This window comes from Myotis nattereri (assembly GCF_964212035.1).
Source record: "Myotis nattereri genome assembly, chromosome: 4".
In the NCBI taxonomy this organism is placed as follows: Eukaryota; Metazoa; Chordata; class Mammalia; order Chiroptera; family Vespertilionidae; genus Myotis; species Myotis nattereri.
This window is the reverse complement of record NC_138079.1, coordinates 102558467-102571697: the sequence shown is the minus strand read 5'-3', so window position 1 is coordinate 102571697 and position 13231 is coordinate 102558467. Positions and strand designations below refer to the sequence as shown.

General features: G+C 65.4%; 1 protein-coding gene across 2 annotated transcripts in view; it reads left to right on the top strand.

Annotated features, from left to right (window-relative positions):
- The window catches only part of CACNA1H (calcium voltage-gated channel subunit alpha1 H), a gene marked incomplete at its 5' end in the record, with an annotated part of 64013 nt that overhangs the window by 48580 nt on the left and 2202 nt on the right, over nucleotides 1-13231 (top strand). The window contains 22 exons of one of the 2 annotated variants that reach the window (XM_081090068.1): nucleotides 340-457; nucleotides 779-934; nucleotides 1127-1217; nucleotides 1361-1569; nucleotides 2805-3215; nucleotides 3716-3816; nucleotides 3963-4086; nucleotides 4183-4251; nucleotides 4393-4577; nucleotides 4746-4872; nucleotides 5060-5185; nucleotides 5432-5521; nucleotides 5741-5933; nucleotides 6516-6533; nucleotides 7751-7902; nucleotides 8815-8924; nucleotides 9246-9379; nucleotides 9536-9606; nucleotides 10764-10842; nucleotides 12262-12383; nucleotides 12456-12882; nucleotides 13005-13165. In XM_081090068.1, the coding sequence (XP_080946194.1) occupies nucleotides 340-457; nucleotides 779-934; nucleotides 1127-1217; nucleotides 1361-1569; nucleotides 2805-3215; nucleotides 3716-3816; nucleotides 3963-4086; nucleotides 4183-4251; nucleotides 4393-4577; nucleotides 4746-4872; nucleotides 5060-5185; nucleotides 5432-5521; nucleotides 5741-5933; nucleotides 6516-6533; nucleotides 7751-7902; nucleotides 8815-8924; nucleotides 9246-9379; nucleotides 9536-9606; nucleotides 10764-10842; nucleotides 12262-12383; nucleotides 12456-12882; nucleotides 13005-13165 (3274 nt within the window). The remainder of the gene's footprint in view (nucleotides 1-339; nucleotides 458-778; nucleotides 935-1126; nucleotides 1218-1360; nucleotides 1570-2804; nucleotides 3216-3715; nucleotides 3817-3962; nucleotides 4087-4182; nucleotides 4252-4392; nucleotides 4578-4745; nucleotides 4873-5059; nucleotides 5186-5431; nucleotides 5522-5740; nucleotides 5934-6515; nucleotides 6534-7750; nucleotides 7903-8814; nucleotides 8925-9245; nucleotides 9380-9535; nucleotides 9607-10763; nucleotides 10843-12261; nucleotides 12384-12455; nucleotides 12883-13004; nucleotides 13166-13231) is intronic. The other variant, XM_081090067.1, reaches the window with a different exon arrangement.

Below are 13231 nucleotides of genomic sequence, written 5' to 3'. Positions count from 1 at the left end.
GCCAGCCAGGCTGGAGTTCATCATTTGTTGAGCACCTGCTGTGCCAGCCTGGCCGGGACTCGGGGAGAGGCTGGGGCGGAGAGCGGCCCCGGCAGGCCGGGTGAGGCAGGCAACCCAGGTCCCCGCCCCTGCCTGGAGCCAGAGCGGTCTCTGGTTGTCCTTCCCTCCCCTGGCTTTGGTCTTCCCACCACGAACATCCCCAAAAACCAGGAAGCAGGGGCCCCAGTGGAGGGAGGCCTAGAGGAGCAACTGCTGGGTTTGAAGGTGAGCAGGCAGAGTGGCCTCACCCCCTCCGCCCCTCCTCTCCCCACCCACCTCACTCCTGCCTCCCACCCTCAGCATCCTGGGTATGCACCTCTTCGGCTGCAAGTTCAGCCTGAAGACGGACACGGGAGACACGGTCCCCGACAGGAAGAACTTTGACTCCCTGCTGTGGGCCATCGTCACCGTGTTCCAGGTACAGCCTGGCGGGGTGCCCCCTGGTGTCAGCGCAGCCCCAGGGGAGCCGCAGCCCTGCTCACAGCAGCCCAGTGCGTGCGTGCGTGGCCTGCGTGAGGCCGGAGCCGCTGAGCTGTGAACAGCAGGGGCAGCGATGCCGTCCCCTGGGTGGTGGCCTGTGTTCTCGCCGGTGCAGAGCTCCTGGTTCTGAGGAGTTGCCAGCATGTCCGGGGGGGGGGTGGGGGGGGTGGCGTTCACCCCCAGTGTCCCCTCTCTCCCCACCGCGTCAGCCCCTCCTCGGGCCTGCTCCCCCCCTCTGCCTCCCTGCCCTTCTCCCCAGATCCTCACCCAGGAGGACTGGAACGTCGTCCTCTACAACGGCATGGCCTCCACCTCCTCCTGGGCCGCCCTCTACTTCGTGGCCCTGATGACCTTTGGCAACTACGTGCTCTTTAACCTGCTGGTGGCCATCCTGGTGGAGGGCTTCCAGGCGGAGGTGAGGGGCTCCCAGGAGGTGGGAGCCCGGGGCAGGCTGACACGGGAGGCCTCCGTCCTTGTCTCATGGGCCTTCCTCACACCCACCGCCGCACCAGCCCTACCTCCCGTGGGGCGCTCCAAGGGGGTGCTTGGCACAGGTGGCTCCCGCCCGAGGGGAACCTCACACCTGCCTCTGCTCTGTGGGGCGCAGGGCGACGCCAACAGGTCTGACACAGACGAAGACAAGACGTCCACTCACTTGGAAGAGGATTTCGACAAGTTCAGAGACCTCAGGGCCACAGGTATGTGGGGGGTGATGGGGGCAGGGATGGAGGGGGCAGGGCAGGCAGTGCCTGTCCTGACCTGGCAGAGATGGGGCTCCCGGGGGCGACTCCCAGTGGGCAGCTTCCCCTTCCTGAGGCACCAGTGGCCTCTTCCCCTCCAGAGATGAAGATGTACTCCCTGGCCGTGACCCCCAACGGGCACCTGGAGGGCCGGGGCAGCCTGCCCCCTCCAGTCATCATGCGCACGGCGGCCACGCCCATGCCCACCCCCAAGAGCTCCCCGAACTTGGACACGGCCCATGGCCTCCTGGACTCACGGCGTGGCAGCAGCAGCTCCGTGGACCCTCAGCTGGGGGACCAGAAGTCTCTGGTAGGGACTGCCCCCTGCCCTGGCCTCAGGGCACCTTCAGGCTCCGTGCACCCAGTTCCTCATGGCCTTCCCCTAAGATGAGTGAGGGTCCCACATGCCTGTCCCCCCTCCAAACCTCCCCCACCCCCCATTATTGCCTCCGAGCCCCGGCCCCAAGTGCTTAGATTTCTGTAAACGAAGCAGGAGTTGCTGTGCTGATGGGAGGAGCACAGAGACCAGACATGGAAATGCATGTTTGATCCTTTTCCTCTGGTAAAATGTCAGGCAGGAAGTTTATCTTCCAAATTGCAATAAAAGGAAAGCTGCAGAGCCTAGGTCAGAAGGGAAAACAGGAAAGAGGCTGCAGAAGCGTATGAAACAGCACACAGCACACGATGAGGCCGGGGGCGGGTCCTGTGTGTCAGAATCAAGCGGCCCATGGGGGCTTTTCAGACAAACCAGGAAATGCTGTCCCCGGGGACACAGCCAGAATGGCTTTTCGGAAGGCCCGGGCGGGGAGGGCAGAGCAGGACGAGCTGCCAACAGAAGGGGCGTGGGGTATGGGCGGAGGAATCTTCCGTGGGTGACAGGACGAGAACCCAGGTGGGCCAGGCGATTCAGCTGCAGGAGCACTGCAGCCCTGAGGGAGGTGGGCGGGAGCGCTGAGCAGCAGTCAGTCTCAGCCATGCTAGACCCAGGAGGTGACGTGAGTCCCGCCAGAGAGGATGGAGGATGGACACAGCAGGTAAGTCCCTGAGTCGAGGTTGGTTTATCTCATAAGACATCTGCCGAACTTCTCTTTACAAGGCCAGAGCCTGCCACTTAGTAACTGATTTGGGGTCCCATCGCAGAGATCAAGGTCAGCTGGGACGCTGTCTGAGGATGGTCAAGGGCTGGTCCCAGGCCCACTGATGACCTGCACCTGCCCGTCCGTCCTCCAGCAGGCACAGCGGCCCGCCCAGCCCAGGGGAGGCCTGCTCAGCCCTAACACTTGCTGGCTGCATCTCCAGCTCTTTGCTAACTGCTCTGCACTCAGGCATGCCCTGGAATAGCGGTGTTGCTAGGCTCTCCCTGGCAGGATGGTCGGCATGTATCATCCCACTCACAGGTGTTAATAGTGATGGTGATTCAGGAACAAATCCCACCCATGGAGCAACCCGGTGGGGAACGGCTCCTGTGTCTGGGTGCCCTAAAGCCGGGGCTGTTTAGGGGTACTTGAGGACTGGCCCTCCTCCCTTCTCCCCCCTCCCCTGCAGTCCAGCCTCCGCAGCTCGCCCTGTGCCCCCTGGGGCCCCAACAGCGCCTGGAGCAGCCGGCGCTCAAGCTGGAACAGCCTGGGCCGCGCGCCCAGCCTCAAGCGCCGGAGCCAGTGTGGGGAGCGGGAGTCCCTGCTGTCGGGCGAGGGCAAGGGCAGCACCGACGAGGAGGCCGAGGACGGCAGGCCCAGGGTGGGCGCCTCGCCCTGCGCACGCGCCACCCCGCTGCGGCGCACCGAGTCCCTGGACCCCCGCGGCACGCTGGACATGCAGCCCCTGCGGCCGGCCACCCTGCTGCCCACCAAGCTCCATGACTGCAACGGGCAGATGCTGGCCCTGCCCAGCGAGTTCTTCCTGCGCATAGACAGCCACAAGGAGGACCCAGCCGAGTTTGACGACGACATGGAGGATGTGAGTCGGCGTCGGGGCACCTGCCTCCCTCCTGCCGGGGGCTGGTTCCCGGAGCAGAGCCCGAACGTCATTCGTGGCGGGGGAAGGGGGGGGTCCTCAGAAGAAAGGGGAGAATGTGGGCAAGCTGAGCTGGACCCGACCCAGCTAACGGGCCTCAGCTGATCCTCGAGAGCTCTGCAGCGGGACTGGCGCCAGGTCAGGGTCAGCCCCACCTCCAGCTGAGGGCCATTTTGAGCCCTGAGTTAGCAGCTGCTGCTGGGCCTTCATGGAGGAGAGGACGGGCCACCTTCTCAGTGAGGCATTCACTCCATTGCCCACAGGCAGGGGGCAGCTGGGATGGGGCGGGGGGTCTGAGCACGTCTATTTACCTGGCCCCGGGGGCTCCCAGCATGGGTCACTCACCCTGTACCTGCCCGCGTGGGAGGGTGAGCTGGGACCCCAGGGTGGAGGGCCGGCCGGGAGGGGCCGGGACTCTCCTGAGGACCTGCACCCTCCCCCAGAGCTGCTGCTCACGCCTGCGCAAGGTGCTGGAGCCCTACAAGCCCGAGTGGTGTCGGAGCCGTGAGCCGTGGTCGCTGTATCTGTTCTCCCCGCAGAACAGGTAAAGGGGGCCCTGGGTGGGAGAGACATCGCCCTTTGGGGACCCCAAGTTTCCCAGAGGTTAGTGAGCTCCCTGGGCCTCAGGGTCGCAGGGCTCTCCCCGGGCCCCTCACCCAGCGCCCTCGCCCCCCCGTCCCCGCCCCCCAGGTTCCGTGCCTCCTGCCAGAAAATCATTGCTCACAAGATGTTTGATCACGTCGTCTTGGTTTTCATCTTCCTCAACTGTATCACCATCGCCCTGGAGAGACCGGACATCGACCCAGGAAGCACCGTGAGGCCCCTTCTCCTGGGCGGGGGGTGGTCCTGGGGCGGGGGGGGGGGGGTCTCCTGGGTGCGGCCGGCCCCTCTCACCACCCTGTTCCCGCAGGAGCGTGTCTTCCTCAGCGTCTCCAACTATATCTTCACGGCGATCTTCGTGGCTGAGATGACGGTGAAGGTACCTGCCCCTCAGAGCCCCGGGGTCTGTCCTTGGTTCTCACACCCCCTCCTGCCCAGCAGCTCCCACTGCTGCCCCCCTGCCCCACCCCGTCTGCGGCCGCACCTCAGCCCTGAGCCCTCCTCCCCCGCGCCTGGACAGGTGGTGGCCCTCGGCCTGGTGTCGGGCGAGCACGCCTACCTGCAGAGCAGCTGGAATGTGCTGGACGGGCTGCTGGTCCTGGTGTCCCTGGTCGACATCATCGTGGCCTTGGCCTCCGCTGGTGGCGCCAAGATCCTGGGCATCCTGCGTGTGCTGCGCCTGCTGCGGACACTGCGGCCTCTGAGGTGGGCGGGGTGGGTGGGTGGGGGATGGGGATGGCCAGGTGAGGGGATGGGACAGATGAGGGGGGAGTGGGGCCGGAATGGATGGGGGGTCTTTGCATGACCTGCGCCTTCTGCACAGTGGCCACTCCCTCGGCATGCCCAGCAGCAGGTCCCCTCTGCCCTGTGCAGGGTCATCAGCCGTGCCCCTGGCCTCAAGCTGGTGGTGGAGACCCTGATATCGTCCCTCAGGCCCATCGGCAACATCGTCCTCATCTGCTGCGCCTTCTTCATCATCTTCGGCATTCTGGGGGTGCAGGTGGGCGGCCCCGCTTGCCGTGGGTGTCCCGCCTGAGAGATGGCGGTCTTGTGGTCGGTAGCCAGTGGACAGCCCCAGGAAGGCTCAGCCTTGCCCCTCGCTCTGCTGTCCCAGGAGGCCCCTTGTAGGGGGCTGGCGGGCCGGGGGGCACTGGGTTGACCCTCTAGGTGACCACCCCCCCTGTCAGCTCTTCAAGGGCAAGTTCTACTACTGCGAGGGCACTGACACCAGGAACATATCCACCAGGGCAGAGTGCCGGGCTGCCCACTACCGCTGGGTGCGGCGCAAGTACAACTTCGACAACCTGGGCCAGGTGGGCAGGGTGAGGGTGGGCCCGGGAGGGGAGGGGAAGGGGGAGGGGGTGGTTGGGGGCAGGGCCAGACCTGGAGTCCCCTGAGGTCCACACCCAGGAGATCCTTGATGGCCTCGCCCTGGTCTTCGGGAAGAAGAAAGGATGCCAGAGCTGTGGGCGGGTCTGCTGTGTGGGAGGCCTGTGGGGTCTCCGGGGTCGGATGCAGGGCCGACAGGAAGCAGTGACCGCCCTGCTGTGGCCCCACAGGCGCTGATGTCCCTGTTCGTGCTCTCCTCCAAGGACGGCTGGGTGAACATCATGTATGACGGGCTGGACGCGGTGGGCATAGACCAGCAGGTGCGGGCAGGCCGTGGGCAGCCCTGGCCCTTCCCGTGGACCCTTTGGGTATCCTCTGGGTCGCCTCAGGGAACCACCTCTGAAACCTTCCGGAGAGTTCCGTGTCATGGGGCCCCTTCTCTGGCCCTGCGGGCTGCGCACCGCGGGGGCCCCGGGGCGTGGCTGTCCCCGGGCAGGGCCCTCGGGCCGCGGGCGCCCACGCATCCTCATGTGTTGCAGCCGGTGCCCAACCACAACCCCTGGATGCTGCTCTACTTCATCTCCTTCCTGCTCATCGTCAGCTTCTTCGTGCTCAACATGTTCGTGGGCGTCGTGGTGGAGAACTTCCACAAGTGCCGGCAGCACCAGGAGGCCGAGGAGGCGCGGCGCCGCGAGGAGAAGCGGCAGAGGCGCCTGGAGCGGAAGCGCAGGCGTAAGGCGCTCCCCGCGGCGGCGGCGGCGGCGGCAGCGGCGGCGGCGGCGGCGGCGGGTCGTGCCCGTGCACCCGTGGGAGGGTGGTGGCCGCAGGGGCAGCAGGGACGAGCCGAGGGACGGGCTTTGAGGCTGGGTCTCCCTGGCACCTGAGTGCCGTGGGCACCTGGAGCGCCCTGCCTGGCCCCGCGCCCCTCGGCCTCCCAGCCCCGGCCTCGCCAAATGGCTCTGCACGCTGCCCGCCTTGCCTGGGCCTGCATGGTGGCTGGGCCCTCCGGGGGGAGCCGGGCAGGGGAGGGCAGCTGCAGCAGCAGGCAGGGGTCCCCACCCAAGTGGCACAGGAGAGGAATGAGACCCCAATTCTCACCCACCGTCACTACCGAAAAGGGTTCACACCCATGAGTGAGGCCACGAGGGTGGGGAAACTAGCAGAGTTGTCCAAGACAGAGAGAGAGAGAGAGAGAGAGGGTCTTAGGGAGGCCCTACCCAGCTTGGGAGCAAGCAAGGAGGGCTTCCTGCAGGAGGGGGCCGCTGAGTGTCCCGCCCACCGCAGCCAGCTCAGACCATCTCCTTGTCTTTCCAGGCACTTTGCCCAACCCAGGTATCTGCCCCCCACCCCGCATGCCTAAGCCCCTTGCTTCTGCCAGCCCCTGCACGGGGCTGCAGGCTGGCCTGGCCTCCGCCCGTGTGGAAGGGCAGACATCGCAGGCGGGTGCCAGGCCTGCTGGGGTCTGCTGCAGGGTGGGCATGGGACGGCCAGGGTTGGGCGCCAGGCGTCAGTGGGGGGAGGGGCGTCCACTCCCTGCCTGGTGTCCAGGCCGCTGCCTGCGAGCTTGTGTGTGTCCCTCTGCCCGGCCTGCATGCTGGCTGCTTCCCTGCCGTGCTCTGGGATCCTGCCGGCTCATGGCTGCTCTGTGTCTTCAGCGCTGGCCTGGCCCTGCTGGCTGCTGGCTGCTGGCCCCTTTGGCTGCTCGAGCTGAGCTGACCTCTTCAGTAACCGCATGCCAGACCTAGGAGCATGAGGGTCCCAGGTCGGGGTCAGTCCATAGGCCCTGCTCTCCCAGGCTCTGGGACAGTTGCCCCCTGGCCCCCATCCATGCGTGGTTCTGTGGCTGAGGCAGGTCCTCGTGTGCAGTGGTGGCAGCTGTGTCCTCGCCCAGTGGGAGCTCAGGGGGCACTGATATGCCCTGAGGGGGTTACTGCAGGGAGAGCATTTAGTGCAGACAGACCAGCTGGTGGATGCGTGGCTCCCCAGGTGATGGCCATCGGATGGACCAGCAGCCAGGCCGGCCCCAGGCCAGAGGCAGTGGCCACTGGCCACGTGGAAGGCTAGGATGGGAGGGGCTCTGGGCCTGGTGGCCAGAGGACAGCTCATGCCCAGCGGGGGTGGGGGGAGAGGAGGTGACCCTGCACCCTAAGAAAGCTCCCATCTGCTGAGTGTCTCAGAACCCAATGCCAGCCCAGGAGCTCACCATGAAGGCCCCAACATGGGAGCCCCTGGCAGGGCAGGGTCTGGGCAGGGCCCCGAGACAGGGCCAGGTCGAGTCTCAGCTTCCAGGGCCACTCCTGAGGCTCCCCCGTGCCCCCCCCCCCCACACAGCTAAGGGAGTCGGTGGGGGGCCTGCCCCTGAGGCCCAGACCTCCCACCCTGGGTTGTCCATCAGATTCACAGGGAGCTACCCTTTACCTAAACGGGCCCCCTTTCTTGAGAGAAACCCCTCCCGCACCCCCCTGCGAACCCCCCACATCTGAGCCCGGGGCCCTCCCCCACCCCACCCCCGCCATCTAGCCCTGGTCACAGGCGCCCTCTCCCTGCAGAGGCCCAGCGCCGGCCCTACTACGCTGACTACTCGCCCACCCGCCGCTCCATCCACTCGCTGTGCACCAGCCACTACCTCGACCTTTTCATCACCTTCATCATCGGGGTCAACGTCATCACCATGTCCATGGAGCACTACGACCAGCCCAAGGTGGGGCTCAGGGTGCCAGACCCTGCCCACCCTGCCCAGGACCTGTGTGGGAGATGAGCCCCAGGGTGCCACGGGGGCAGGGGGGTCCGGCCCCCAGTGGGTGGCCTGGTCAGGAGGCGCTACCCCAAGAACGGGGAGGTCTTAGGTCTGCAGCCCTGGGTGAGCCCTCACTCGGGTTTGTGAATTGCGGTTTGAACAGAGGGTTCTCCTTTTAACATCAGTTGAAACTCTCAGGGCCACCTGCCCTAGAGAGCCCTCCCCACCCCACCCATGAATGGTTCCACCTTGTAACTCTAGCTGTTGAAATGTCCCCGAGTCCAGCTGCCCAGGCTGTAGATTTCACAGTCCAGGAAACAGCCGGACAGAAAGAGCTGGCAGGAGACAGGTGGGCATACACGGTCAGCTTGTTGCTTCACTCCAGTTACATCTGCATTGCCATCATTTCATTCAAGAAAGGGCACCACCTCGCCCGCCCCCTCCACGGGATGAGAGGAGTCTCAGGGTATCACAGCCTTGGAGTCGGAACCCACTCAGCTCTTCCGGAAGCTGAGCTCTGGCTGGCAAGGGCTGGCCCCTGCCCCAGACTGTGGGTGGGGCCTGGGCAAGGCAGGGCCAGAGTCTGGGCTCACCGGGGCAGGTTCCCCCGACCTGAGAGTTGACCTCAAAATGCTGGAAGGATCAGTCCAGGTGATGCCTCCCAGACCTGGCACAGGCCGCAATAGTAAGCGCTCAGTAGCTGGGCCTCAGACCTGTCCTCGGCCTGGAGGCACCCAGGTTGGTACAGGAGAGAGATGGGGCAGGGTGGCCAGGGCCCAGGCACTGGGTGCCTCGTGCCATGGTGGGCTGGTGGGTGAGGAGGAGGAAGGGCAGCCCAGGCAGGGTGACCGCCACAGCCTGACACTCTGTCCACAGTCGCTGGACGAGGCCCTCAAGTACTGCAACTACGTGTTCACCATTGTCTTCGTCATCGAGGCTGTGCTGAAACTGGTGGCGTTTGGGTTCCGGAGATTCTTCAAGGACAGGTGTGTGGGGCGGGGCCACCTGGTGCCCTGAAGGACTCATGGTGCTCTTGGGGGAGGGAGCAGGTGGGAGCCACGGCCCTCCCCTCGGGTGGTCCCAGCCTTCTGTCTGCAAAGGTGACGGGATGTGGGATGCACCCCGGGGTGACACCACGGCATGCCTGTGGGTGACAATAGGATACCTCCAGAGTGATACCAGGGTAAGCCCCAGAGTGATAGCAGGACACTTCCAGGGTGATAGGGAGGGGACTCCTCCTGCTCTAAAGGGCTGCGGGGGGGTGGGGGTGGGGGAGCAGCATGACACTGAGCCCAGTTGGCGCCCAGGTGGAACCAGCTGGACCTGGCCATCGTGCTGCTGTCCATCATGGGCATCACACTGGAGGAGATCGAGATGAGCGCGGCACTGCCCATCAACCCCACCCTCATCCGCATTATGCGTGTGCTCCGCATCGCCCGCGGTAGGCACCCTCCTCACCGTGCCCCAAGGCCTCAGCGGGGGGGCTGGTGCTGGTGACAGGAACGTCAGGGATGGGTGGTCCTGGGGCCCGGCCAGCTGGGGAGGGTCAGACTGGCCCGGCCCCAACCAGGCCCTGACACTCGGCTCTTGGCCCTAGTGCTGAAGCTGCTCAAGATGGCCACAGGCATGCGGGCCCTGCTGGACACGGTGGTTCAGGCCCTGCCCCAGGTAAGCGCACGGCTGCCAAGAAGACAAGACCCTGCTCGTTGTCATTCATTCAGTCGTCAGTCAGGCATCTGCACTTGTGATAACCACACTTATCACCCCCACATGTGCAGGAAACGGTAGCTGTGCTGGGAGGGAGATGGCTGTCTGCCTGCTGGGCCCCAGTCCCCCTGGGGAAGATGGACAGCCAGTGCCTGCCCGCCTCGGTCCAGCACTGGGCGCAGTGGGATGAGGGCAGAGGACATGGCCAAGGTGGTCTTCTGAGTTCCGAGAAACCCAAAGATCGGGTGTTGGCTGAAGGCCTCGCTCCTCCTCTGGAGCTAACTCAGGCCCCGTGTCCACACTTCCTGTGTCCACAGTCCCCATGCTGACCCTGTGTGACCTCTTGAACAGGAAGAATCCCTTTGCCCCATCTGTGCAATGTCCAGTTCTTCCGCCAACCCAGCCTGTTCAGCCATGTGTCCCTCTGTCCATGGCTCTCTTTCGGCCAGCCATCCGTCCACCTAACCACCCATGTGTCCCTCTGTCTGTTATCCAGCCAGCCACTCACCCCACAGCTGCGTGTCCATCTAGCACCTTCTCTCTCAGTCACCTACTCACCCACATGCCTGTCTGTCCACACACCACGCGCCCTCCAGCCCTTTGTGCCTGTGGGAGTGACAGGAGGGGAGGGAAGCCTGGGCCTGGCCATGCCCCAGTGTCAGGGGCACAGGAGGTATGTGAAGACAGGGCACCCTGCCTGGAGGGCAGCGTAAGTGCTGGGAGGGTGTGTTGGTGAGATTCCTGGTAGAACCTCGGCCTTGGCCTCCCTATGGGGGGCCCCAAGGTTGGAGGCAGACCCTACGTAGAGTCTGCCAGAGCCTTGGGGACCTCCTAGGTCCTGGGGAGCAGAGGTACTGGAGGCAGGGGTGGTCCGGGGTGCAGGGTGGGCATGAAAGGCCAAGGAGGGGCCTTGAGCACCAGGCAGGACAGGGAGCCCCTAGGGACCATGGGAGCCAGGGCCAAGGGGGGGTGGGTTAAGGACGAGGCTTCACACCTCACTGGGAACTTGACCTCCTGCCTGGCAAGAACTGGGGGTGAGGGTGGCTGGTGGGCGCCAGGCACTGATTGCACAGCAGGCGGGTTGAGGCCTGACCTGGCTCTGCTTCTCTCCTGTGTAGGTAGGGAACCTCGGCCTACTTTTCATGCTCCTGTTTTTTATCTATGCTGCCCTGGGAGTGGAGCTGTTCGGGAGGCTTGGTGAGTTGGGGTCCAGGCAGGCGCAGCCTCACACACACACACACACACACACACACACACACACACACACACACGTCCGGCAGGTAGCTCGGGCACTGGCCAGACCAAGGCAGGGGCCCCTGCTCCCTCAGCTCTTCACTGCACAGGGCGAGCATGACAGCGACACATGCAGGAGCATCTACGCACACGCAGACCCATGGCACACACATGTGCACGTACACACCCAGTGTACTTACAGCCCAGCAAGGGAGGCAGAGCCACACGTGAACCCGAGCACGCATCCACATGCAGACGCGCACATGCCACCCTGATCGGCACTGGTCCCAGGGGACAAACGCTGCAGCATGCCCTTCACTGTCACCAAGGGTTTTCTTAAACCCCGTCCGGCCAGTCCGGGCAGGGGCAGTGGGGGATCCTCTGTGGAAGCCCACTTCCTATAGGGGCTCCTCCCCTTCCTGCCGGGGTCTTCTGAACAGTCGGTGACTGAACACGCAGTGGCTTCCAGGAGCCACAGGGGGCCTGGCTGAGGCGGCTGAGGTGGTTGTCAGTTTGGGTTCTGCCCAGGAGCTCCTGGGACCCCGCAGCTAATGCCCCAGACCCCAGGCCTGACTCCTGGCCCCTGGCCCCTGGTCCTGCCTCAGGCTCCAGGGTGGCCCTGTTACTCCACTGAGGCCTGGGGGTGTCCTGACCTGAGATGGGGCCTGGGAAGCAAGCAGTGCCGTCCCCTGGACCAGAGTGGGCTGGCCCCCAGGCCGAGGCTTATCCACCCAGAAAGCCCTCGATCCAGAACAAGCAGGGCTCCGGGCAGTTCCCAGGCCAATGAGTCGCGCCCCCGCCCCCCCATTGTGAAGAGACATGCCCTTCAGGTGCCTCTTTTGGGTGCCCACCTGCCATGGACCCCCCAAGCTAGGCAGTCACTCCGTGCTCAGAGGAGCACGCCTTCTTCCTGGCGGGTCTCAGGCTCCCAGCCAGCGTGTGGCTGACCCCAGCGTATGTGCCTGACCCCAGCATGTGTGCCTGACCCAGCGTGTGCCTGACCCAGCGTGTGCCTGACCCCAGTGTGTGGCTGACCCCAGCGTGTGGCTGACCCCAGCGAGTGGCTGACCCAGCGTGTGGCTGACCCCAGCGTGTGGCTGACCCCAGCATGTGTGCCTGACCCAGTGTGTGGCTGACCCAGTGTGTGGCTGACCCCAGCGTGTGGCTGACCCAGTGTGTGGCTGACCTCAGCGTGTGGCTGACCCAGCGAGTGACCCAGCGTGTGGCTGACCCAGTGTGTGGCTGACCCCAGCGAGTGGCTGACCCAGCGTGTGTGCCTGACCCAGCGTGTGTGCCTGACCCCAGCGAGTGGCTGACCCAGCGTGTGGCTGACCCAGCGAGTGGCTGACCCCAGCGTGTGGTGACCGGGGTCTCACCCTGCAGAGTGCACTGAGGACAACCCCTGCGAGGGCCTGAGCCGGCACGCCACCTTCTCCAACTTCGGCATGGCCTTCCTCACGCTGTTCCGCGTGTCCACGGGGGACAACTGGAACGGGATCATGAAGGTACCAGCCCGAGCCAGGCCGGCGGTGAGGGGGGTCGGCCTGCGCCCGCCTGCAGCTGCCCTTCGCCCACAGGACACGCTGCGCGAGTGCGTCCGGGAAGACAAGCACTGCCTCACCTACCTGCCCGCCATCTCGCCCATCTACTTCGTCACCTTCGTGCTGGTGGCCCAGTTCGTGCTGGTCAACGTGGTGGTGGCCGTGCTCATGAAGCACCTGGAGGAGAGCAACAAAGAGGCCCGCGAGGACGCCGAGCTGGACGCGGAGCTCGAGCGGGAGATGGCGCAGGGGCCGCCCGCGGGTCCCAGGCCCGCAGCCCCGCAGAGCCCGGGCACCGGCCCCGATGCCCCCAACCCCCTGGTTGCTCGGAAGGTGTCTGTGTCCAGGATGCTCTCTCTGCCCAATGACAGCTACATGTTCCGGCCCGTAGCGCCCGCCTCAGCCCCTCAGCCCCACCCGCTGCAGGAGGTGGAAATGGAGACCTACGTGGGCACCACCTCTGGTAGGACCCCCAGAGACAGCTGGAGAAATTGGGCAGGGGGAGGCATAGGCAGCAGGACTCGGGCGGGGCGGGGGGCTCAGGGCTGGTGACAGCTGCCTGCTTTAGACACCCTCCCGCCCCAGGCTTGACCTCCGTGGAGCACGTGCCACCTGTGGAGTCCTGCGCCTCCCTCCAGGCCTTGCCAACTGCGTCCTCCCCTGCCAGGGGCAACAGCGCCCTCCTCACCCTGCCCCCTCGGGGCACGGCCCGCTCCCCCAGCTTTAGCCGCCTACTCAGCAGACAGGTAGGACCCCCCCGCCCCAACTCCTGCACAGCCTGAGGGGGTCCCTCTCCCCATTGAAGGATGAGT